Genomic DNA, 25,158 nt, shown 5'->3' with positions numbered 1-25,158 from the left:
AAAGGTTTTTAATCCTCAGTATTGGGTGGGAATGGCAGAGGGGAGGGCTCTTCAATTGGAAGACCTGTGGTGGGAAAAAGGAAAACTCAGAAACAATCAGTCATGAATAAGAGCAAGTTAGTTTATTTCTTAACTCTGCAGAGGACACCCTCCTCTCTCTACAGGAGAGAGAGGAAAGCATGCCGAGCGCCACAACCTTCAGTCTTTATAGTATTCAAAAGATACAAGTAAATCTCCATTCCATATAAGGAGTTGTTTTTCTCCTAACTTTACCATCTTGACCTTCAGACAGCTGGGATATCAGTTTTTTTCTCTCTCTCTCTAAACTTGCACACACACTCAAAAACGCCTGCAGCTTTAGTTAATCACACTATTAAGCAGTTATTCAATATTAAGTATTAAAATTGTCCATTACAATTCACTCCTTTTTGTCATGCTAATGACAACATCTATCAAAATTTTAATCGCAGCCAGTCACCTAAGCAGTATCTACATTCCCTTATTGTTAAACAAATGTTTGCTCAAAGAACATACATCAGGTATCATCGTACTCCTGTAGATTTTTCAATAATACCATCATTAATCTTTGGTACATAAAATGGGAAACAGGTTGTCATTTTAGCTATATGATACAGAAGATTAGTCTATTGACAGTTCATTCTCGAATGGAGGTATCCACTGGTTTGCCTCCTCTTAAGTCAACTTGTTCCCTTGCTGCTGTTGGGTCAGATAGTTTCAACATCCGGTAACTGCGGGACAGGTTTGCTATAGCTGCTTTCTGTAGGCATTGGCAGATGCATGGTCCAGTTTTGGGGATTCCTTTCACCGTGGTCGCCACCACCAGGTTCCAGTTGTATGGGCCACAGGGGTCTCGGCATAAGTACTTATCATCTTGCAAGTATTTAGAGTCATAGGGCCATGGGTCACACGTAAATGTGCCTGTCTCTCCTCTGGTTAATGTCACTGTAACCTCTCCAGCCCAATACGCTTTTCCCATTACCAATTCCAGCATAAGCATCATGATAAGCGACATTACCCCTTTCATGTTGACTTGTCGGGTGTGAGCTGGGGCTCCGGAACCCGCTTACAATGATTAGCGTGAATCCACGTTGCTCTTTCTGCTAACTTTATCGCTGTCTGCGTCACAAGAGCACCTGGAATGGTCCCAGCCACCGTCTAGCTCTCCAGCTCTTCCTCCTGAAGTCTTTCACCACTACCCAGTCGCCTGGCTGCAGGTCATGCAACTTCCCCTCAGCCGGTCGTGGCAGGGCTTCCTTCACTTGAGCTTGTGTAGCCACCGAAGTTGGCCATTCCCTCAATACAAAATGGAGGAATGCAAAGCTGGCAGGTTAGAATGGACAAAGTTTGCAGCACAAGCAGGCTGCACCAAGCCAATGTGTATTCTGTCTGCTAAGAGAGCAGACAGCACCAAAACGAACATTCCGCATACTAATGAGGTAATCTCCAGGATAGTTAACATAGTAATGGAACAATCCCAGGGACAATGGACACAAATAGGGAAGTGATTGCAACAGTTTATGGGAAACCAGAAACCCCAGCACCAGCGGGGTTCGAAAACAAAGCACTTGAAGGCCCGCCCAGTAACCGAGGGACAGCCTCAGTATTGGGGGGATTCAAACAAATCGATTGGGAAGAGACCCAATCGATTCCCAGCAGGTAAAGGGTCCGCCCAAAAGGGTGCAAAGCCCTAGGACCTATAAAAGACAGGTCCCAAACTTAGTTCGTTCTGCTTGACCAGCCCTCCTCTCTGGACCAGTCCTCTCGACCAGCCTTTTACCGTAGAAGACCTTGACCGAGAGAGAGGAGAGATTTGGGACAGCAGCCGCCAGCAATTAAGTGTCTCACAATGATCGCTACCAGAGATAGACACTCCTGACCCCTTTTTAACCCGTACCAACCTGAAGTCTGCAGACCAGTGCAGAGCAAGAGGCCTTGTCCCCTGATCCGGCAGTTCCCTTTAAGATAAGTATTGGTTTATTTAGTGGTAGGAATAGTTTAATCATCTTAGCGTGTGCATGGGTAGTATTATAATTGTATTATAATAAACTCATTTGTTTGAACTTACTAATTGGTGTACAGTTTATTGCTTTGAACTTGACCTTGAAACTTGAGGCGGTATCTTAACGATACCTGGCGACTCCAGAGCAAAGTAACGAAACAGAGCCAAATTGAGTGTTAAGCACACTCACCCAGAACGAGCAACGAGCACCTGAGATAAAATCCCAGAGAGTTTTGTACAGTAACGTAACATTTCATCCTCACAATGGCTAGTCAGGGTCCTCGCGACAGGTTTTGGCCCAATTCCAGTGTTGGGTGGTCTGCCGAATAATATTTCAAATCGACTTAAATTGGCTCTACCTCTGACCCTAGTCCTCATGTACATTAGTACTACGGGCAGGGCTTTCGTCCATGGTATTCCCATTTCATCGCAACACTTTGCTAGCTTATTTTTCAGAGTGGCATTTTCCCTTTCTACCGCTCCTCCACTCGCTGGATGGTATGCAGTGTTGCCTTAGATCAATGCCTAGGTATTCTACCTGCTTAAGGGCCTGGTTTACAAATGGCGTGCCATTATCAGTGCTGATTTTCTCTGGGATGCCCCATCGTGGAATAATTTCAGTTAACAGGGCCTTGGTTACTGCACTAGCATCTTGTTTGGCTCTAGGGAACACCTCTACCCACTTAGAGAACATGTCAACCATTACTAGGCAGTATTTCTTCCCTTCACTTGGGGTTAGCTCATTAAAGTCCATTTGAATATGCTCGAAGGGTCTCAGTGGTTCTGGGTGCGCCCCTGGGCTTATCTTAATTCCTCTCCCCACATTATTGGTAGCACAAATAACACATCGCTCACAAAATTTCTGGGAGTAACTAGTAAAGCCTCTGGTGTACCAATGTGCAGCGATACTCTTGAACATCCCTCCTTTTGACACATGGTCCTTGCCGTGTGTCAACTTAGCATAATGAGGAAATAGCGCTCTCAGTAGACATGGCTTATCATTGGGGCCGTACCATATCCCTTCTTTTACCTTAATGGCCTTTGACCATTCTTTCTTTTCTTCCCGTGATGCTTGTGTTTGCAGGTCTTGTATGTCCGCTGTTGGGATAGGAACTGTTAGCATTGGCATGTTTACATTATCACTGATAGGTTTTCGCGCTGCTGCTTTCGCTGCCGCATCCGCCCTTGCATTTCCCTGTGAGACTGGATCGGTTTTCCCTGTATGTGCGTCACACTTACAGACTGCAATACACTTAGGTAAGAGGACTGCGTCCAAGAGATCAGAAATCAGCCCATGGTGCGTGATTGGTTTGCCTGTTGATGTTAAGAATCCCCTATGTTTCCACAAGGTTCCGAAATCATGAGTCACCCCAAAGGCATATCTACTGTCTGTGTAGATAGTAACGGACTTGCCTTCTGCAAGTTTACATGCTTCTGTAAGGGTTATCAGTTCCGCAGCTTGTGCGGAGAGGTGTCTAGGAAGCAGCTCTGCTTTCAGTATGTTGTGTGATGTGACTATGGCATACCCCACACAGTTCTGGCCCGCTTCTCGATCTCTGAACGCAGACCCATCCACAAACAATTCCATGTTGGGATTTTGTAGGGGGGTATCCTGCAAGTCAGGTCACGGACTCCAAACTTCATTAGTTAGAGCAACACAATCATGTGGTTCCCCATCACCTGCGGTGGGAAGAAGAGCGGCGAGGTTAAGTATGGTACACCTTTTCACTGTAATGTTTGGCATTTCCAGCAGGACCGTGTTATATCTTAACCACCTTGCCGCAGACATATGAGCTGTTTTTTGGTCTAGGAGAAGTAGTGAGACTGCATGTGGTACCAACAAAGTTAATTCGCTGTATCCCACGATATCTCTAGAGACTGCTATTGCTTTTTCTGCAGCTGCGACTGCTCTCAGGCAAGTAGGCAGCCCCGCTGCTACTGGGTCCAATTTAGCAGAGAAATATGCCACAGGCCGAAGTTTCCCTCCGTGCTCTTGTAACAGCACGGACGTCATGCAGCCTCGTTTTCCATCTACCGTTTGGGTAAAAATTTTATCTGGGTTGGGAATTCCTAGGGTCGGTGTAGACTGTAAAGCCAATTTCAAGTCGCTGAACGCCTTTTCTGCTTCTGGGGTCCAGCTGAGTGCACTGTGGGCTTGCAAGCCCCTTCTCGTGGGCTATGTCACTCAGAGGGGCTTCGAGGACGGCATAGTTGGGAATAAACAACCTACAGTATGAGCACACCCCCAAGAAGGACATCAACTGTTTTTTTAGTCCTGGGTTTAGGGATTTCTTGGATTGCTTTCACTCTGCTTTGTCCCAAGGTCTTACCCTGTGCTGATATAAAATGTCCCAGAAACATTACTTGTTCTTGCACGAAATGCAATTTTGAAAGGCTTGCCTTGTGTCCTTCCTCAGCTAGGTGGCATAATAGTGCCACTGTGTCTTGCTCACACTGCTCCTTGGTTGGAGCTGCGATTAGACAATCGTCTACATACTGTACGAGGGCTGATCCCAGGGACAGGATTAGTGGCTCCAAACTCTTTTTTAACGTTTCGTTGTAGATGGTGGGCGATTCACAATATCCCTGACATAACCTTGTAAATGTATAAGAACTTCCCTTAAATGAAAAAGCAAACCAGTACTGACTGTCTGGGTGAACAGGAATGCTAAAGAATGCATTAGCGAGGTCTACTATGGAGAACCACCTGCTCCCGGGTGGGATCTGTGCCAAAATGGTATATGGATTCGGAACATTAGGGGCTCTGGCCATAACAGCATCATTGACTGCCTGCAAGTCCTGTACAAACCTCCATCCCTCGGGTTCTCCCGGGAGAGTCGCCTTTTTTACAGGGAAAATCGGTGTACGCATTGGTGAGTTTTCGCAGGGTACGATGACTCCCACCTTCAATAGTGAATTGAATACGGGGGTGATCCCTTCTACCGCTTCGGGTTTTAGCGGATACTGTGTTCTGCATGGTCTATAATCAGACTTTGCTGTAATCTTTACGGGCTCACAATCGCGTATTAGACCCACATCATGTTTTCCCTTTTCCCAAAGTTTCCCCGGAACTGTCTGCAGTCGCGGGTCATCGGCAGTAATTTGTACAAAACTCCAGGTTGTTCCCCTATGGCTCTGGTCCGAGGTGGGGACTATTTCCACCACTCTCTCTGCCTGAGATAGCCAGTTAAGATTCTTTTTATAAGCTCGCATACTCGTACTGAACCACACAGTTCTTTCTGAAAGCAGTGTCCAATCATTGACTTTGAGATTTTTAAGGACCCACGGTCCCAAATCTTTCCATTGTCTGTTGCGCTCTTTCGCTAACGATACATGGGGGTGTGACCCTTCTATTGTAAAGGGGTGTGGTACTCCCGATCTCAGACGTATTCTAGACAGGTCTATACTTGCAGCGCACCTATGCTCATCCCAATATAACTCCCGTATCAGCAGCACCTCAGACTTTTGCAACTTCCCGAGCCATTCATTCTCATATTGATTATCTGGTTCCCCCCAAGTGAATATGTGCGGTGCAGTGTAGATTCTCCTTGGACATAAAGTCAGTGTTAATAGGGTTAACGCGTTCGCGTGCTTCTCCCATGAGTGCTCGGTTTACTGAACTCACTGCCACTGGAGTCAATCTCCATTCATAAATATACATCAGAGGTCTGGCATCAAATTTAACTCCTTGGAATGCTATTTCCTTTCCTTCCATAACCCTTAGTCCCTCTGGGGTGCTGACCAGGCTAAGTCCCAATTTTCCTATCAAATCCCGTCCCAAGAGATTAATCGGGCAACACCTAGAGAGTAAAAATGCAAATTTAAACCTTTCTCCATAATTAGTCTCACACCTTAAGGGTGCAGTAAATTGTTTTTGTACTATGACGCCAGATGCCCCGATGGAGTTCAGGTACCTCACACTCGTCTTAATCGGTGCCTTTAATTGACTAATCTGTATCACAGTTTCCCGCACCGGAGTCAACTAAAAACGTAAGCCTTTCCCCTTCCACAGTTAATACGCACACTGGCATTCGTCAATAGAATTCTTCATTATACTTAACATAAGTGCCTCGCGATTTAGATTCATGCATCACACTCTCTATAGTCTGTGTAAAGTTTTCAAGAACGTTAGTACAAGAGGTTAGCTTAAGCGGTTCTTCATTGCAAACCATCAAAGTTTTGGACTCACCCTCTCCTTCAGGCATACCTCCATCGTCCTCTCCTCCCCTTTGTCAATTACCATTGTCATCATCGTCTCTTGGCCCTTCTTGTCTCTTTGTTGGACAGTCTCTTGCCCAGTGGTCCTTGCTTCCGCACGTGAAACACCCATCCGTCTTACCGCGTCCTCGCCCTCGAACTCCTCTGCCTCTTCCTCTTGTCCGTCCTCTACCTCTTCCTCGTTGCTAACCTTCTGCAACTGTGTCACCATCTGCATCATAGTTAGCTGTGCTTGGTGACTCTGATCCTCCCTCCTTTTGTTCCGCTTCGCCTTTTCTTGTGTCAGTAGCTTTTCAGTGTGTATGGAGTGTTGTTCGATTAAGTTGAGTTTCCCTGTGTCCCATGTAATACATGTATTTTTCACCTTCTTAGCAAAGTCCTCACTTAATCTATTCATAAAACTGTTCCGCAGATGTGCCTCATACGGAGTCACTTCAGCTATATTCATGTCAGCTGGTGGTGTAAGTCCACTATGAGCGTTATGGACTTCTGTGAGCCGGGTCAGGTACTGGGACACAGTTTCACCGTCACGCTGCTTACACATGGCAATTTTTGTCATGTCCATTCTTACCGGAAAGGCAGTTTGACAGGCGTCCACCAGACCTGTAACAAAGGCGTTATAAGGCACATTATCTGCATGGTCTGGTTGAACTTGGCGAGCTCGTACATTATCATCTGGCCAATTGTATCGGATCTTGGAGATGTCTGCGCCCAATTTCATCCCCAATAATCGCCGCATCTCATGAGATGTGGGGCGAAACTCAAGGCAGAACTTGCGTGCCTCGCCTGCAAATTTCTGGCCTCCAGCTTCTCTGGGATCCGGGGGTTGTTCATAGGCACATTCAATGTCTTTCATTGTCCACGGTCTGTGGACAAGTATCGGTTGTCCCTCCGGGCCCGCCACCTCTATCATTGGAGCATTGAGGACACTGCCGAGAAATTTACTGTCTCCTTCCCTTTCTTTGTCGCCTTTGTGATAATTAAACGGTCCTGGTGCATCTGGAAGGGCAGATTTAGGTCTGCACGACGCCTTACTCTGGCTATGGTGAGCTACTGGGGAGTCAGATGTAGTCATAGTACTGATATCTGGGTAAAGGGGGTGACGGTCAGCTCCTGACGGTAGAGTTCCCATGGACGTCTCAGGCATTCCCCGAGGGGGTTCACTATATGGTGGAGGGCTCGGTCGCGACTGTTGGCCTGGGATCGTGGGGGCCACTTGTGGAGGAGCCATTGGGCGCGGGAGGCAGCCATCCAGGTCGGGATCATCCGGAATGGGGTGCCCTGAAATAGACTTAACACACTGAAGAGAGTTGGTTTTATTTGCAGTTTCTTTGGGTTTCGCCTGTGATCGTCTATTTCTTATTTCTGTCTCTGTTTTCCACATACCATAAGCCGCCCAATTTATTGTTTCTCTTTTCCTTTTGCTTTTCTTTCCACGTTCTTTTGCCCTCTGTTCTAACTGAGTTTTTAATAATTCCAATTGTCTTAAACTAAAATTTCCTCCTTCAGGAAAACCACACTCCTTCACCCACATTTTAACTTGACTCACTGAGTCTTGTCCATAATTAGTAACCGTGTATCATATATGAGGGCTATTTAAACTTGCAGCATTTGTTTGTTTTTTCCCATTGCTATTACCCATGACCGGTCTCTTACTTGTGACCCAGACTCACAGCGACCTTATCCCTTGTGACTTGATTTTCCTCCGGAGGCTCCCGCACGTAAGCGTGTCCGCTTAGGTGGCTTGGTTTTCCTAAACCAGCAAACCAATACCTATTGTTTAGGTATTTTTACAGGTCCAACCTGTTTGATAAATCCAAGTCTAAATCCACCCGTCACTGTGAGACTGTTCACCACTGTCTATAATTAATAATAGAGAAATTCCTTACCACAGATTTCAGTCCGGATCCCGGTGCTGAGGTGACACAGTAATTCCTGGTCCTCTCACGCTGATGCCCAATTGAAGCGTTTGAGATGAGGTGAAAAGCCCTCAAGGCGTCAGCACTAACGCCTCCCCGGAATCTCCCAGTGTCTATCTCAAGCACGGGATCCCATCCTTCGTCGCCAAGATCTGTGGTGGGAAAAAGGAAAACTCAGAAACAATGAGTCATGAATAAGAGCAAGTTAGTTTATTTCTTAACTCTGCAGAGAACACCCTCCTCTCTCTACAGGAGAGAGAGGAAAGCGCGCCGAGCGCCTCAACCTTCAGTCTTTAAACATTCAAAAGATACAAGTAAATCTCCATTCCATATAAGTTGTTTTTCTCCTAATTTTACCATCTCGACCTTCAGACAGCTGGGATATCAGTTTTTCTCTCTCTCTCTCTAACCGTGCACACACACAAACGCCTGCAGCTTTAGTTAATCACACTATTAAGCAGTTATTCAATATTAAGTATTAAAATTGTCCATTACAGACCTTAACAGATTGAGGACGCACTCCCCTCAGGACCTGGGAGCTCCTACTGTCACCCCCCCAACCCAACACCACCCCTCCTGACCCTCCAAAGCATCCCGTACCCTCACCTCTCTGGGACCCCAGGGCAGGATTCTCCAAGCCTCCGCACTGAAATCGCGATCGGCGTGGGGGCGGAGAATGGGCGTCAACTCCGGGTAGGGGGTCATTTACAGAGGACCCCACGGCGATTTTCAGACGAAAACTGGCCGAGTTCCCGACGGCGTGGTTCTAACCGTGTTTTGTCTGTCGGGAACGGCCAGTGGCGGCTGCAGAGTCAGTCGCATGGATGGCCAGGCTAGTGATTGGGGGCCTTCGATCCACAGACGCGCGCAATCTTGGGGGGGGCTATATTTTCGGGGCTGGTCCACGGTGTGAGTCCACCATGTCGCAGGGGGCAGCCGGCGAAGGCCGCCACCGTGCACATGCGCGGGCTCCCGGTCAGAAGTGCAGGGCCCCGTATCTGCAGCCAGAGCTGTGAGGAGCACTCCGGGGCCCTACCAGCCCCCTTCAGGTAGGAGAATCACTCTGGACTTTGTTCAGGAAAGTCCAGAGTGAATTGCCACGTTTTGACGCCAGAGTGGGGACATAGCGAGATTATTGGAGAATCCCGCCCCTGGTACCTGCCTGAAGTGCAGTCTGGGACTGAGGCTAATGCATGACACTGCAGTACCTCTTCTGGCCACTGCAGAATTGTGCCTGGAAGGACTGGAATTGATGGCCAATCAGATTGGCTGACAGCTCTCCACGACAGGGCTTCCATCAAGGGCAGAAGGAAGTCCTGCTGCTGCCAATCAATGCTCAATTGAAGGTAAAACGGCAATGGGCCTGTCAGAGTGGGCAGTTCCAATCCTGAAAGTCCAGTCCATGGGGTTGAAAGATTATCTCAGGATTGAATTGGAAACGAAGGTTGTTAGCAGTCTGGTTTATCCCCAGAAGGTAGCCAGGCTCCATAGAGAATGACGGCAATGACTTCAGCCTTTCCAATAATTAGCTTGAAGGAAGTTTCTACTGTTCCAATGCTGGGTGTTAGATCAACAGCAATACAAATCAGAGGCAACAAAAGGTTTTGCGAGATGGTGAGGTAAGGCTGGATGTCATCAGCATTCATGTGCAACCAAAGATTCTGTTAATGTCACCAAGGGGCTGGTTTAGCACACTGGGCTAAATCGCTCGTTTTTAAAGCAGACCAAGGCAGGCCAGCAGCACGGTTCAATTCCCGTACCAGCCTCCCCGAACAGGCGCCGGAATGTGGCGACTAGGGGCTTTTCACAGTAACTTCATTTGAAGCCTACTTGTGACAATAAACGATTTTCATTTAATTTCATTTCATTTTTCATTTCATTCATTTCAAGGGACAACGTGTGGATATGAAATGGAGGGGAACCAAAGATAGATCCGGAGCCCCTCCATTGTAATTGTAAGGGAACAGAAAACAATCTATTGCCTGTGATTTTCTAGCTATGACAGGAATAGAACCAGGTGAGGGTAGTCCCACACAACTCCAAAGCAGAGAAGAGGCATGGTGGAGGATGGTGTGATCAACTGTGCCAAAGGTTGCAGGTGGGATCGAGAAAGACGATGTGGGAAAACAGCATAAATTCAACAGAATCCAATCAGCCTATAACACTGTGGTGATTGTCCCTTTAAGGGCAACATACGAGAGTAAAGGTCAGGTGGCCTGGGTTAGCAATTGGGACTCAGAGTGGGGAATCACCCCAGGGGAGGAGTTGTCTTCGGTTGAGTTATTTCAGAACTCGCAGCATCTACTCAAACACTGAATAAAACCCCTTTTCTCACTAATGAAGTCTCTGAAAATGCATTATTAGAAACACCATCCAGGACCAAGTAGTTTGCACAATTCACACCTTTGACAATAGATTGTATATCCACCTTCCCCATTACAAATGCACTGTGACTGCATATGTACAGCTCACAAGATGGAGAAACATAAGAACAGTGTCACCCTCCTCTGAAAGGGCTACCAATAGGAAGGTCATACACAGCATTTACATGAGAAGCAATTACAAGATGGTGCCGGTGCATGGCGACTCTCTGCGAGCTCTCCCCAACAGAGCCACTTTTTATTTAACTTATAATCATTCTTTTCATGTACTTTATGATCTGTTGAGCTGCTCGCAGAAAAATACATTTCACTGCACCTCGGCACATGTGACAATAAACAAATCCAATCCTGAAGTCCATCAGGCGCAAATTATTTATCAGGTGGCATGGGCCTCTATCATCATTCCTGAAATTCCTTAATTTGTTCACCTAAAATTATTGTGGGAGCACAATTAACATGGTTCAAGAAAGCCCACCATCATTTTCTCACCAGGGGATGAAGAATAAATGTAACCTTGTTCACATCATCCAGATTTTGAAAGCAAAGAGATATTCCGGGCCCGCCCACGGCGACCTCCTGCCACGGGCTTCCTACCGGCGGCCAACGGTGGGCTGCCTCCTACTGGTGAGAAATGCATTGCAGGGGTGTGGAAAGTCCTGTCTTTATCCTCCTGTCCCCATTTTGTATTTTCTGCCCTTTTCTGGAAAAATAATCAGGCAAGTTCTATAAATTAAAGATACTAAACAAAAACAAATTGTCTTTGTACAATGGGTGGTCAGTCCTCTTCACCAGATTACACCTGTGCAGCGTAACTGAAAATTTAATAATATGGGTGTAATTTTCAGTGGCTCATTTGGGGGCAAAGAAGCCTCTAAGGAGTCAAGATGGTGTTTTGAACTGAGATATCACTTTAAAACACATTATTTGGAATTTTGGTGCATAGTTATTCACCCTGTATTCCCCCCCCCCCCCCCCCCCCCCCCCCAACAGCAACCACCGAATAGGAATCATTGCTGAGGGTTTAAATACATACTCACAGTTTACTCTTCACTTGCTGCTGGAGTTTTGAACCTGACTTCTGAAGCACACAGGTTTGTTTGGGACATTTTCTAATGACTTCATCAAAACTTGAAATTCTCTGAGGGCTTGACCTAGAAAGAGTAATTGTTGATCTCATCCAACGTATTGGTCCCGTTAGAGCGATCATGAAGAAAAAGTGAGAGCTTGATCATGCACATCCCGCTTGGGGTTTAGTCTGCAAGAGAAATGGGAGGAGAATTCCTCACCTTATGCTATGTTGTGAAAATGTCTTAAATTATTGTGGAAGAATATATTTTAATGCACCATGCAATACATTGCTTTCAATGGCAAAGTCAGATAAGTAGCACCAGCGACAAGAGAGATGGGCAGGAGATCCCTTTCTGCGCTCTGGGTACAGGACTTCCCTCCACCACTGGAAAGCTGTGCACTATGCTACTTTGTCCCTGAACCATACGAATATCCTGACTGCTGTGCATCAGACAGCCTTCTCCACATGGGAAGCAGATATATGGCGTTCATGTATGGGGGCGGGATTCTCTCATCCCGCGGCAGAGTGTCCATGCCGTCGTAAATGCCGTTGCGTTTTACAACGGCATGAATGGGCTGCAGCCAGGAGTAATCCTGGCCCCTACGTGGCGCCAACGTGCGCATGCGCTGTGGCCTCCTTCAACGCACCGGCCCCGACGCAACATGGCACAGGAGTACAGGGGCCGGCACGTAGGATAAGAGGCCGGGGGACAGAGAGGCTGACCCACCGATCGGTGGGCCCCGATCGCGGGCCAGGCCGCATCGGAGGCTCCCCCCCCCGGGGTCGGAACCCCTCTCCCCCCACAGGCCACCACCCGACCCTTGCACGCAGAGTTGCCGCTGGCTGCGAGCAGGTGTGGACGGCGCCGGCAGGACTCAGCATTTTACCTGTGGCGCTCGGCCCATCCCAGGCCCACGACCGGCACCGCGCTAAACACGCCAGCGCCAATGGCGCCGATTCCCCGCTCTGCAGAGAATCGCGTGTCGGCATTGGGACGGCGTGGCCCCGTCGCAGGGATTCTCCGGACCGGCTCAGGGCTGGGAGAATCCCGCCCCCTGCTTCCAATAACACTGCAGAGGTCAGTTTTAGTGCTCCAGGTAAGTTCAAATGATAGTAATCAATAATAAGGTTCAAATTTGTGAGCTAAATACAAAACAAGATACAAACATTCAAACAGATGTGCCTTATTAGTATAGCAGCCACCCGCTGTACACTTTCCTCAAAATAATGCCCTTCATCTCTTAAGGCATGATTAGAGAGCAGTCCATCAACCTGCTCAACTCCATGACACCTGGACTGGTCATTCATAGGTTTGGAGAGTGGCCCGTAATAACTTGCCTGTTGATTTCCCTGTATTTAGAACAAAGTGCCGATGCACCATCTCATTCCTCCGAATGAAAGGAATGAGCTTGTATCCTCCCATATTTTTGCACTGAAGTTCCACCATCACCTTTTCTTATTTTTGTATAGTGTATCAGATGTTAGTCGCCATTTCGTTCTAGGTTTTCTTGCACTGAATCCTGATCTTGTGCAGTTACCTATATTACAAACTAAATAGTATCTGTGAGACACAATGACAGTTAGTGTGTGTTGCATTTGGTCATGTGTTCATAGCAGCATTGCTGCTGTGTTATTAGTACATAATCTTGATCATAGGATTGTGATTCACTATTATAACTCATTGGTTCCAATATCCCTTAATTGGGTCCACTCATACAGACACAGAGAAAGAGAAGTTTGCAAATCAATTTATTTTTTTTGATCGTTGTGAGTTAATGCTAAATGAATGGTTAAGAGAATGGGTAAAATCTTGGCAGATGGAATATAATGTAGGAAAATATGAAGTTCTCCACTTTGGTAGGAAAAATAAAAGAGCTGAATATTATTTAAATGGAGAAAGACTGCAGAAAGCTGCAGTAGAGGGAGATTAGGGAGCCCTCATGCATAAATCACGAAAAGCTAGCATGCAAGTTCAGCAGGTAATAAGGAAGGTAAATGGATTGATGGCCTTTATTTAAAAGGGAATGGAGTATACAAAGGAGGAAGTCTTGCTAAAATGATACAAGGCACGAGATAAACCACTGTTAAGAATTGGGGAAAATTAAGATGAAAAAAATGAAATTGGGATAAAAAAACTGGGCAGCTGTCTGAAGAGATTTTGAGATGCGAATTAGCATTTAAGTGAGAAAAACAAGTGTTTACTTTTGTGACGAGTGGAAAACAAAGAGGTAACTTCAAAATGGAGATAAGGGGCGGGATTCTCTGATCCTGAGACTAAGTGTTGACGCCGCTGAAAGCGCCGTCGAGTTTCACAACGACCGTCAGGAGCAGCAATTCTAAGCCCTTCAGTAGGCTGGAACTGCACAGAGCGATCCACGCCGCTCCAGCTGCTGATGCCGGCGTCAAATGGGCGCCGCAGGTCTGCGCATGTGCACTGCGACTGGCGCCAATGCACGCATGCACAGTGCGACCAGTGCAGTTGCGTGCATGTGCGGTGGCTTCCTTATCCGAGCCGGCCCTGACGCAACATGGTGTGGGGCTATAGGGGCCGGTGCGGAGCAAAAAAGGCCCCCAGCCCGAGAGGCCAGCCCGCCAATCGGAAGGCCCCGATCACGGGCTAGGCCACAGCGGAGGCTGTCCCCCGGGGTTGCCCTCCCCCCCACCAGTCCAACTCCAGATGGATATATGCCAAGGTCCCGCCGGGTAAGACCACACGTGGACGGCGCGGCAGGGCTTGGATTTGTTTTGAAACTGCTTGGCCCATCCCGGGTGGAGGCGCGGCCCCATACCGGCGCCGCGCCGACGCCAATTCTCCACTCTACAGAGAATCCGCGGACTGGTGTGGGGTTGGTGTCGCGCGATTCACGCCCGGCCCGGCGATTCTCCGGCCCGGCGTAGCTGAGAGAATCCTGCCCAAGGAAATTGACACATATATACCAAAAGCTGGATCTGCAGGGTGGGTAATATCAAAGGGAACGAATAATATACCCATAGCACAATAACTGGTCAGATGGAGTTTTTATGGGAGAAAGGGGACACAGTCTCAGCTTGTTTCTTTGAAAACAAGGTATTGCTAAATGGGCAGCCGGTTAAGATCCAAAATGCAAACATTTCACTTTCGTTGAAACTGAAGTTTGTTATCCCAGTGGTTAAATAACCTGTGCGTGGTAATTATCTACTGGATTTAGCTCAAAGAGTTATATAATATTGGATGTTGTTTGGAAATAAATGGGTATATCAGAGTTCAGAGAACATAGGAAGTTTGGAGCCAAGGGTAGCATTATGCAATACTGTGCATGTATAGCCATCAGTGGAATTAGGCGTGGCAGTGTATTATAGGCTTTCTTGTGTGTTTCTTTTAAAGTTAATAAATATTCTTTTGTTAGTTGTTCACACAACAACTGGACTATTCCTCCCTGGTTCACATATTTGGCCTCACAGTATACCAATTGAACTGGTGTGCCAAGTTACCCTTCTGGGTTTTGAGATACTCTAACATTTAACATTAGTAGGGTTTCTAACACCACACCTGGAATGCTGTGAACTGTTTTGGACCCCTTATCCAAGGAAAGATATACTGGCAATGGAGGCAGTTCAGAGAAGTTTCACAAGGTTGATGCAGAGTATGGAGGAATTTTCTTATGAGAAGAGGTTGAATAGGTTGGGCCTGTACTCATTGGATTTAGCAGAATGAAAGGGGATCTATTTGAGACATACAGGATTCTCAGGAAGCTTGACACAGTAGATGATGAGGAGGAATCTTTTCTCTCACAGGATAATGTATCTGTGGAATTCTTTACCGGAGAGAGCTGTAGAAGCTGGGTCATTAAGTATGTTTAAGGCTGAGATATTTTTAATCAGCAAGGGAATCAAGGGTAATGGAGATAAGGCAGGAAAGTGGAGTTTAGAATTATAATATCAGATCAATCATGATCTCATTGGATGACAGAGCAAACTTGAAGGGTGGAACAACCTACTTCTGCTCCTACGTTTTATGGTCTTATGCATTTAGAGTGAACAGAAAATAACTTTTCACTTATTGCATGGTTAATCAAATTAAATAAATAATCGAAAGACATGATTACTGGTAAAAGTAATAGGCTGATAAATAATTTATTGTGATTGATCTGATGCTTTCGATATGTTATCCATATCACTTATAAATATCAATATCAGCAATAATACAATTGGAGCAACATAAATGAAAGCAGGTTTAAGGATTAACTTTCAGATTCACATGTAAACTTTGGACTTCCACCGTTTTTTTTACAAACAACTCTAAAGCACACTTTAAGGACAATCACATCAAGGTGGTTTTCAGTAGACCAATCAATATTGCACATTCATTGCCTATAGAAAGCAACAGCATAAATTAAAAGTTTGGTAGTTCAGTGCCCAGGGTCCAACATCCTTTGGGATCCCATAGGTTCCACTTCAGTCTCTTCATTTTCAGGACTCCACAGGTTTTTCATCAATCTGACCTTTGTCAGCCATAAGTCTCTGCAGTAACAGATCATCTCTGCTGACCTTCCACAGGAAGTGACAAAATCTCTGAAGAAACAAATGAGAGGCAATGATAAAGGAATGGATATACCTTTCTGTGGTGTGCATAAATAACAATGAAATAAAAACATATATAAACAAATACAGGGGGTGACACTGACAACATTAGCTAGTATATAAATATAGTCCTGGAATTTCCTGCATACTTGCATCAAAATTGTTTGCATCTGTGATGCATATCAATATCATGGCATTAAAATTCGAGGAAATTGTGGCATAAGTGACTTATGCTGCTTGTCTGCACTGCTTTGCTTCATCCGAACAGTTAATTATACTGGCCTAGAATTTGCCAGAATATGGTTAGTTACAACTTTTCCTCATGCTTTGCCTGAAAAAAGAATTGCACCACCAATAACTGGTAGTGCAAGCTGATAACAGCACATCAAATTCAGGAGGATTGGATTGGATTGGATTGGATTTGTTTATTGTCACGTGTACCGAGGTACAGTGAAAAGTATTTTTCAGCAAGCAGCTCAACAGATCATTCAGTAGATGGAAGAAAAGGGAATTAAACAAAATTCAAGAAAAGACAAGAAAATACATGAGAATACATAATAGGGCAACACAAGATATACAATGTAACTACATAAGCATTGGCATCGGTTGGAGCATACAGGGTGTAGTGTTAATGAGGTCAGTCAATAAGAGAGTCATTTAGGAGTCTGGTGACAGTGGGGAAGAAGCTGTTTTTGAGTCTGTTCGTGCGTGTTCTCAGACTTCTGTATCTCCTGCCCGATGGAAGCATATCTCGAACCTTTGTGAATGACAGAAGCAACCATCAATCTCCTTCACTCCCAATGCAGTTTCAGAGTAATTAAAAAAAACAGAAAAATGCCAGAGAATGAAACAAGGTCAAGTATGTACCTGCCAGGCAGGGAGGAAGTTGTCGAGCAAGGGAACCGTGGTTTACTAAGGAAGTTGAAGCACTTGTCAAGAGGAAGAAGAAGGCTTATGTTAGGATGAGACATGAAGGCTCAGTTAGGGCACTTGAGAGTTACAAGTTAGCCAGGAAGGACCTAAAGGGAGAGTTAAGAAGAGCGAGGAGAGGACACGAAAAGTCGTTGGCGGATAGGATCAAGGAAAACCCTAAGGCTTTCTATAGGTATATCAGGAACAAAAGAATGACTAGAGTAAGATTAGGGCCAATCAAGGATAGTAGTGGAAAGTTGTGTGTGGAATCAGAGGAGATAGGGGAAGCGTTAAATGGATATTTTTCGTCAGTGTTTACACTGGAGAAAGACAATGTTGTCGAGGAGAACACTCAGGTTCAGTCGACCAGGCTAGATGGAATTGAAGTTCAAAAGGAGGAGGTGTTAGCAATTTTGGAAAATGTCAAAATAGATAAGTCCCCTGGGCCAGATGGGATTTATCCTAGGATTCTCTGGGAAGCCAGGGAGGAGATTGCAGAGCCTTTGTCCTTGATCTTTATGTCGTCTTTGTCGACAGGAATAGTGCCGGAAGACTGGAGGATAGCAAATGTTGTCCCCCTTGTTCAAGAAGGGGAGTAGAGACAACCCTGGTAATTATAGACCTGTGAGCCTTACTTCGGTTGTGGGTAAAATGTTGGAAAAGGTTATAAGAGATAGGGTTTATAATCATCTTGAAAAGAACAAGTTGATTAGCGATAGTCAACACGGTTTTGTGAAGGGTAGGTCATGCCTCACAAACCTTATTGAGTTTTTTGAGAAGGTGACCAAACAGGTGGATCAGGGTAAAGCGGTTGATGTAGTGTATATGGATTTCAGTAAGGCGTTTGATAAGGTTCCCCACGGTAGGCTATTGCAGAAAATAAGGAAGTATGGGATTGAAGGTGATTTAGCGGTTTGGATCAGTAATTGGCTAGCTGAAAGAAGACAGAGGGTGGTGGTTGATGGCAAATGTTCATCCTGGAGTTCAGTTACTAGTGGTGTACCGCAAGGATCTGTTTTGGGGCCACTGCTGTTTGTCATTTTTATAAATGACCTGGAAGAGGGTGTAGAAGGATGGGTTAGTAAATTTGCAGATGACACGAAGGTCGGTGGAGTTGTGGATAGTGCTGAAGGATGTTATAGGATACAGAGGGACATAGATAAGCTGCAGAGCTGGGCTGAGAGGTGGCAGATGGAGTTTAATGCGGAAAAGTGTGAGGTGGTTCACTTTGGAAGGAGTAACAGGAATGCAGAGTACTGGGCTAATGGCAAGATTCTTGGTAGTGTAGATGAACAGAGAGATCTCGGCATCCAGGTACATAAATCCCTGAAAGTTGCCACCCAGGTTAATAGGGCTGTTAAGAAGGCATATGGTGTGCTAGCCTTTATCAGCAGGGGGATTGAGTTTCGGAGCCACAAGGTCATGCTGCAGCTGTACATAACTCTGGTGCGGCCGCACCTGGAGTACTGCGTGCAGTTCTGGTCACTACATTATAGGAAGGATGTGGAAGCTTTGGAAAGGGTTCAGAGGAGATTTACTAGGATGTTGCCTGGTATGGAGGGAAGGTCTTACGACGAAAGGCTCAGGGACTTGAGGTTGTTTTCGTTAGAGAGGAGAAGGCTGAGAGGTGACTTAATAGAGACATATAAGATAGTCAGAGGGTTAGATAGGATGGACAGTGAGAGTCTTTTTCCTCGGATGGTGATGACCAACCCGAGGGGACATAGCTTTAAATTGAGGGGTGATAGATATAGGACAGATGTCAGAGGCAGTTTCTTTACTCAGAGAGTAGTAGGGGTGTGGAACGCCCTGCCTGCAACAGAAGTAGACTCGCCAACTTTAAGGGCATTTAAGTGGTCACTGGATAGACATATGGATGAAAATGGAATAGTGTAGGTCAGATAGGCTTCAGATGGTTTCACAGGTCGGCGTAACATCGAGGGCCGAAGGGCCAGTACTGCACTGTAGTGTTCTATGTCTATGTCAATTAGAGTCAAATGGGCCACAAAAAGTGAGATAAAGAGAAGTAAAGATTGGATTAGGAAAGTGAAAGAAAGAGAAAATGGAAAAGTAAGAAAGCAAAAATTATAATTTAAAATGTTATAAGCCCCTAGGAATAATTTACTACCTACAGGAGTGGGAACGCCACTTAACCCCACATGGCAGGATCATAAACCATGTCACTAAAAGGTGCCTTACATTGCTAAATACCACTGCTAACTTTCTGTGGCTAGTTCAGTTCAGTTTGCTGGTGCATATGCAGCACTGTTTTGGCAATCATAGGAGGACTAATGATATTCTTTTGAATCAACCCCTTTCCAAGTATGTAATTATAGCTGAGTACACTTCATAAAATAGCTGTTTAATTTACTATGCTACCTATTTTTCCAACTAGAATTCACATCTGGAAGAAGCTTAACAATAAGTGACGTATTGCATTATAGAGAGGTGTGTAATCATATCATATCAAATCATACCTGAGGAAAGATCACAATTGGACTGACACACAATGGGCGCGGTTCTCCAACCCCCCGCCGGGTGGGAGAATCGCAGGGGTGCCGGACGATTCCCGCCACGTCGCCTTGGCACACGCACGTGATTCTCCCCCCCCCCCCCACCAAAACGGCGTGCCGTTTCTAACGGTCGAGTGGTAATTCTCCGGCCCGGATGGGCCGAGCAGCCTGCCCAATACATCCGGTTCACGCCGGCGCCAACCACACCTGGTCGTTGCCGGCGTGAATAGCGCGAGAACGCTGCATGTGTGGCCTGTGGGTGGCCTGTGGGGGGGGGGATCGGTGCCCACCAATCGGCGGGCCGGCGTCTCTAAAAGACGCACTCTTTTCCCTCCGCCGCCCCGCAAGATCAATGCTCCATGTCTTGCGGGGCGCCTGCGGGGAGGACGGTAACCGCGCATGCACGGGTTGGCGCCGGCCAACCTGCGCATGTGCGGGTGACGTCATTTAGGCGCCGCCAGCCGTGTCATTTAGGCAGCGCCGCTTTGATGCGGGCGCCAAGGCCCGGCGCGCGAAACTGCCGCGCCGCTGCTCCTAGCCCCCTGGGGGTGGGAGAATAGGGGGCGAGGAGCGGCCTCCGACACCGGAGTGAAACACTCCGGTTTTCACTCCGGCGTCGGCACTTAGTTTCCCTTTGGGAGAATCGCGCCCAGTAAGTAATATTTCAATTTTAGTCTGCCAGAAGCTGATATTCTGCCATGTGGTTCTCAGGTACTTAGGTGTATGTGGTAGAAAAGGTGGCTAAAAACACATTTTAATGTTTATATCTAGGCAGCACTTGCATTAATTAAATCCCTCTGCGTTTCTTTCAGAAATCCAGGCTGGTTGTAGTTTTTAGCTCTTAGTCTGTAGTCTTGTCAGTTATGGCACTAGAAGTACATACCCATGTACTTTTAAAAATGTAATAAAGGTTTCCGCCACTATCCAGGCAGTGAGTTCCAGATCCCTGTCACCTGTTGGGTAAAAAGATTATTCCTCAACTCCCCTCTAATCTTAACCCATTACTTTAAGTATATGCCCCCTGGTTATTCACCTTTCTGTAATGGAGATAGTGTTGATAGGAGGACCTATCTCGGCTCCCCATGAAAATATACACCTCAATTAAATTTCCTCTCAGCCTTCTCTGCTCACAAAAAATAGCCCTCCCGACTTTCCTCATAGCAAAAAACTTTCCTGTACTGGTAACATCTCATTAATCTCCTCTGTACCCTCTCTATTGCAATCGCATCCTCCCTGTAATGATCAGGACTCTAACTGTGGCCAAAACTACTACAATTTTATATAATTCTGGCATTACTTCCCAGCTCTTACATTCTACGCCTGGTGAATAAAAGAAAGCACTCTGTCTCCTTAACCAGCTTATCTACCAGCCCTGTTTCAAGTATCTACGGATATGTACTCCGAAGTCCATTAGCTCTTCCACACTTCTCAATATTTTTGCCATTTGCCTTCTTTGACCTTCCCAAACTATTTACCTCACACCTCTCCAGTTTCTATTCCATTTGCTAAATTTAAGTTTACATCACTGATATTGTCCACAAAAAACAAAGCAAGGACCTATTACCCAGCCCGGTTGAACAGTGTTCTTGTCACAATAAAATCCTTTGCTTACATATGTTCCTATACTTCTGTCACAAAGGCAATTTAGGATCCAATTTGTCAATTACCCTTGGATCCCATGGACTTGTACTCTTGTACTTTTTTGACCAGTTTGTCCTGTGATACTTTGCGGAAAGCCTTGCTCAACTGAATGTGGACTGCATCACGCGTGCTACAGTGACTGACCTCCCGTTACGTCCTCAAAAAAGTCAATGAAGGGCATCCAACATGACTATAAATCACTGATTCTTATTGCACAGAAGGAGGCCATTCGGCCCTTTGTGTCGGTGCAAGCTCTTTGTCCAGTTTCTTCCCCCTAGCCCTTCACACTTTTCCTTTATATGTACTTTCCTTTAAAGTTATCCAATTTGCTTCTACTGCCCTGTCAGCCAATGCATTCCAAGTCATAACAACTCGATAGTTTAAAAAACAGCCTTCTTATGCTTGTTGTTTTGCCAATTATCTTAAATCTGCATCATTTAGCTATCGACTCTCCCGTCGCCAGGAAATGTTTCTTCCTTTCTATTCCATCAGAGCCCCTCATAATTCTGAACACCTCTATTCATAGAATCATAGAATTTACAGTGCAGAAGTAGGCCACTTGACCCATCGAGTCTTCACCGGCCCTCGGAAAGAGCACCCTATCTAAACCCATACCTCCACCCTATCCCCAAACCTCCACCCTACCCCGTAAACCCACCTAACCTTTTTTGGACACGAAGGGCAATTTAGCATAGCCAATCCACCTAACCTGCACATCTTTGGACTGTGGGAGGAAACCGGAGAACCCGGAGGAAACCCACACAAACACAGGGAGAATGTCCAGACCGGATCCGCACAGACAGTGACACAAGCCGGGAATTGAACCTAGGACCCTGGAGCTATGAAGCAATTGTGCTAACCACTGTGCTACCGTGCAATCTTCCGTTGACATTTTCTGTTTAAGGACAGCAATCCCAGCTTCTCCATTCTCTCTGAATAACTCCCACGTACCATTCCAGTAAATCCCCTCTTCTCACCCTTTTGGTGGCCTTGACAACTTTTTTAAATTGTGATATCCACAGTTAGGCACAGGAATCGATCTGAGATGTCACCAGTGATTAATAAAAGGGAGCTTTTGATCTTGAAACCAGGGTGCCGCACTGGTTTTCTGTATTGAGGGTCCAGTACGGAAACCATTCAATTCTCATTCAAGCAATCCCCAATAGTAGTTTTAGCCTTACATCTAGGCTGAAAACTCATCACATATTCACCGAGCAGATCAACCCGTTGGTCGGGATTCTCCGACCCCCCCCCCCGCCAGCTCGGTGAATCGCCAGGGTACAGGGTAAATCCCGCCCCTGCCAGCCGCCGAATTCTCCGGCACCGGAGATTCGGCGGGGGCGGGAATCGTGCCGCGCGGTCGGCGGCCGCTCGCAGTGCCCCCCCCCCCCGGCAATTCTCCGACCCGTGATGGGCTGAAAACCCGCCCATTCTTTGCCAGACCCGCCAGTGTAAATTAGACCAGGTCCCTTACCGACGGGACCTGGCGGCGTGGGCGGGCTCTGGGGTCCTTGGGGGGGGGGGGGGGGGGGGGGGGGACGTGTGGCGATCTGGCCCCGGGGGGGCTGCCCCCACGATTGCCTGGCCCACGATCGGGGCACACCGATCCGCGGGTGGGCTTGTGCCGTGGAGGCACTCATTTCCTACATGTGCGGGGATGACGTCAGCAGCCGCTGACGCTCCCGCGCATACACGGACCCGCGCTGGCCGGTGGAGTCCCTTCGACCCCGGCTGGCACGGCGCCAAAGGCCTTCCATGCCAGCCGGCGGGGCGCAAACCACTCCAGCACCGGCCTAGCCCCTGAAGGTGCGGAGGATTCTGCCCCTTTGGGGCAGGCCGACGCCAGTGTGGTTCACGCCACTCGGTCCCGCCGGGACACCCCGCCCCGCTGGGTACGGGAGAATCCCGCCTCTTACTTAGGACATCGGGCGGGATTCTCCGACCGACCGCCGGGTCATAGAATCACTGGGGGGCGGCGTGAATCCCGTCCCGCTGCTCCGACACCGGCTGCCGAATTCTCCGGCGCCCATTTTCGGGCAGGGATCACACCGCGCCAGTCGGGGGCCATTGGCAGCGACCCCCCAATGCGGCAATCCTCCGAGCTGCCCGTTTTCAACCAATGCCGCCGTCGTGAAATTAACATGGTCCGTCTAGTGGAGTCCTCAGGGGCGCTGGGGCCCCCATGGTTGCCTGGCCCGCAATCGAGGCCCACCGATCTGCGGGCAGGCCTATGCTGTGGGGCACTCATTCCTTCCACGCCGTCCTCTGTAGGGCTCCGCCATGGCCGGCGCGGAGTAGAAACCCCCTGCGCATGCGCAAGAACACGCTGGCGGCCCTGCGCATGTGCCAGAACACGCCGGCGGTTCTGCGCATGTGCTGGACCACTACGGCCCTTCACCGCTGGTTGGTGCGGCGCCAACTCCTCCAGCACCGGTCTAGCCCCTGGAAGTGCGGAGGATTCCGCAAAGTCCGGGTGGCCCGACGCCGTAGTGGTTCGAGCCGTTCTTGGCGCCGGCATCGGGCCATCGCGCCAAATGCGGGAGAATCCCGCCCATGATCTTTCATTCCTCTTGAATACAGTGCAGCCAAAATTTAGGATTGCCCTGGAGGTTCTAGGGTATGATCTACCGGTTGCGTTAACCCCTCTTCCGGGATCTCCCCGGCTTGCCATGCCTAGCAAGATCTAATGCAATCTTGCAAGACGGCGCGATGTGAATCTACCGCTTGTGGACGGATCACATTTTGGCATATCTGCATATTGGAGTGAGACAGCTAGTCTCACTCTAATATGCACTCCCACAATCTACCCAGGTGGGCAGTGTGGTACCCGGTACACTGAGGATTTCTGGCAAGCAGAGCCACCCAGTACAAAAGAATGGGACTAAATGCGGCCTCGTTGTGGTGTTCTCCGCTGAGGCCCTGTGTTTATCCGAATGGGAGTCCAATGGCATAGAGTTTCTCCGCACTCTGAGCACCTGGCTAAACGACCTCACTACATGACTCCGATCCCATTCGCGCCCTACATCTCTGGATCACTGTTTTTAAAATGTTTAAAGAAAAATCAGAGAACATAATAAAAAAAAACATATGAATTCTTTTGAACACTTCTGTTTAGGAGTTATAAATATCTTGGCGATGGGAGAATTGGCTTTTTGACTAACTGTCATGAATCATCCAATTGGGAATGAATGTTCTATTTTTTGTTCACCTGACAGAGTAAACATGCAGTTGGATGGGCTATACAGTGGGATGCAATGCATTGAAGAAAATATTTCATCCAAAGATTGTTTGTTTCACACATCTAGAATAAGAATAATAATCTTTATCCATGTCACTAGTAGGCTAATATTAACACTGCAATGAAGTTACTGTGAAAATCCCCTAGTCGCCACACTACGCCACCTGTTCAGGTACACTGAGGGAGAATTCAGAATGTCCAATTCACCTAACGAGCTTGTCTTTCGGGACTTGTGGGAGGAAACTGGAGCACCTGGAGGAACCCCACGCAGACACAGGGAGAACATGCAGATTCCGCACAGACAGTGACCCAAACCTTAGCAGTACCACCTTAGCAGGAATCCCCACAACACTTAACTATTTGGATGATCACTTAGAGTGCCATAGCATACTAGACAGCAGGCCAAGTGTTGGAAAATGGGAGTATGGTAGATCGGTGCTTGATAGCATATGTGGACCCGGTGAGCCGAAGGGCCTCTCTCCATACTGTAAAGATGCTAAAACAGAGCCCCATGAAGACTGACGAGCTGGATGGCCAATGCCAAGAGGTTGGGGGTGGGGCATTTGGAGGCAGGAAATTATGTGATTAAACCTCCAGGAATATCTCCATCCAGAGTTGACAACCCTACTTATACTCTATAGATACTGTAAAACCTAACTTTGTGCAATGTTTGTGTGGAGGAAATCA

The 25,158-nt window shown here is 47.2% G+C and overlaps 2 protein-coding genes across 5 annotated transcripts in view; both read right to left on the bottom strand.

Annotated features, from left to right (window-relative positions):
* Positions 1-3,658: 3,658 nt before the first annotated feature.
* LOC119964181 lies at positions 3,659-7,045 on the bottom strand. The gene is made up of 2 exons (XM_038793466.1): positions 6,210-7,045; positions 3,659-3,700 (listed from the first exon to the last, which is right to left on the bottom strand). The coding sequence occupies exons 1-2, from the start codon at positions 6,975-6,977 to the stop codon at positions 3,668-3,670; spliced, it is 801 nt and encodes a 266-aa protein (XP_038649394.1). The 5' UTR covers positions 6,978-7,045; the 3' UTR covers positions 3,659-3,667.
* Positions 7,046-15,704: 8,659 nt separating this feature from the next.
* Positions 15,705-25,158, bottom strand: part of LOC119965186 (histamine H2 receptor-like) — a 73,195-nt gene continuing 63,741 nt past the window's right edge. For 3 of the 4 annotated variants that reach the window (XM_038795592.1, XM_038795594.1, XM_038795593.1), the window contains exon 3: positions 15,705-16,158. In XM_038795592.1, the coding sequence (XP_038651520.1) occupies positions 15,996-16,158 (163 nt within the window). In that variant the 3' untranslated portion in view covers positions 15,705-15,995. The remainder of the gene's footprint in view (positions 16,159-25,158) is intronic. The other variant, XR_005460449.1, reaches the window with a different exon arrangement.

The sequence above is a fragment of the Scyliorhinus canicula genome, chromosome 4 (assembly GCF_902713615.1).
Source record: "Scyliorhinus canicula chromosome 4, sScyCan1.1, whole genome shotgun sequence".
In the NCBI taxonomy this organism is placed as follows: domain Eukaryota; kingdom Metazoa; phylum Chordata; class Chondrichthyes; order Carcharhiniformes; family Scyliorhinidae; genus Scyliorhinus; species Scyliorhinus canicula.
The sequence above is the reverse complement of the archived record's forward strand: the minus strand, read 5'-3'. Positions and strand labels throughout refer to the sequence as shown.

What these genes read in the sequence shown, in the direction of transcription:
- LOC119964181 (XM_038793466.1), bottom strand. Translation starts at nt 6,977, where the DNA reads ATGCGGCGATTATTGGGGATGAAATTGGGCGCAGACATCTCCAAGATC. An exon ending in AGGTATGCCTGAAGGAGAGG is followed by an intron (nt 3,701 to 6,209) that starts GTGAGTCCAAAA and finishes TTCCCACCGCAG; the next exon opens with GTGATGGGGAACCACATGAT.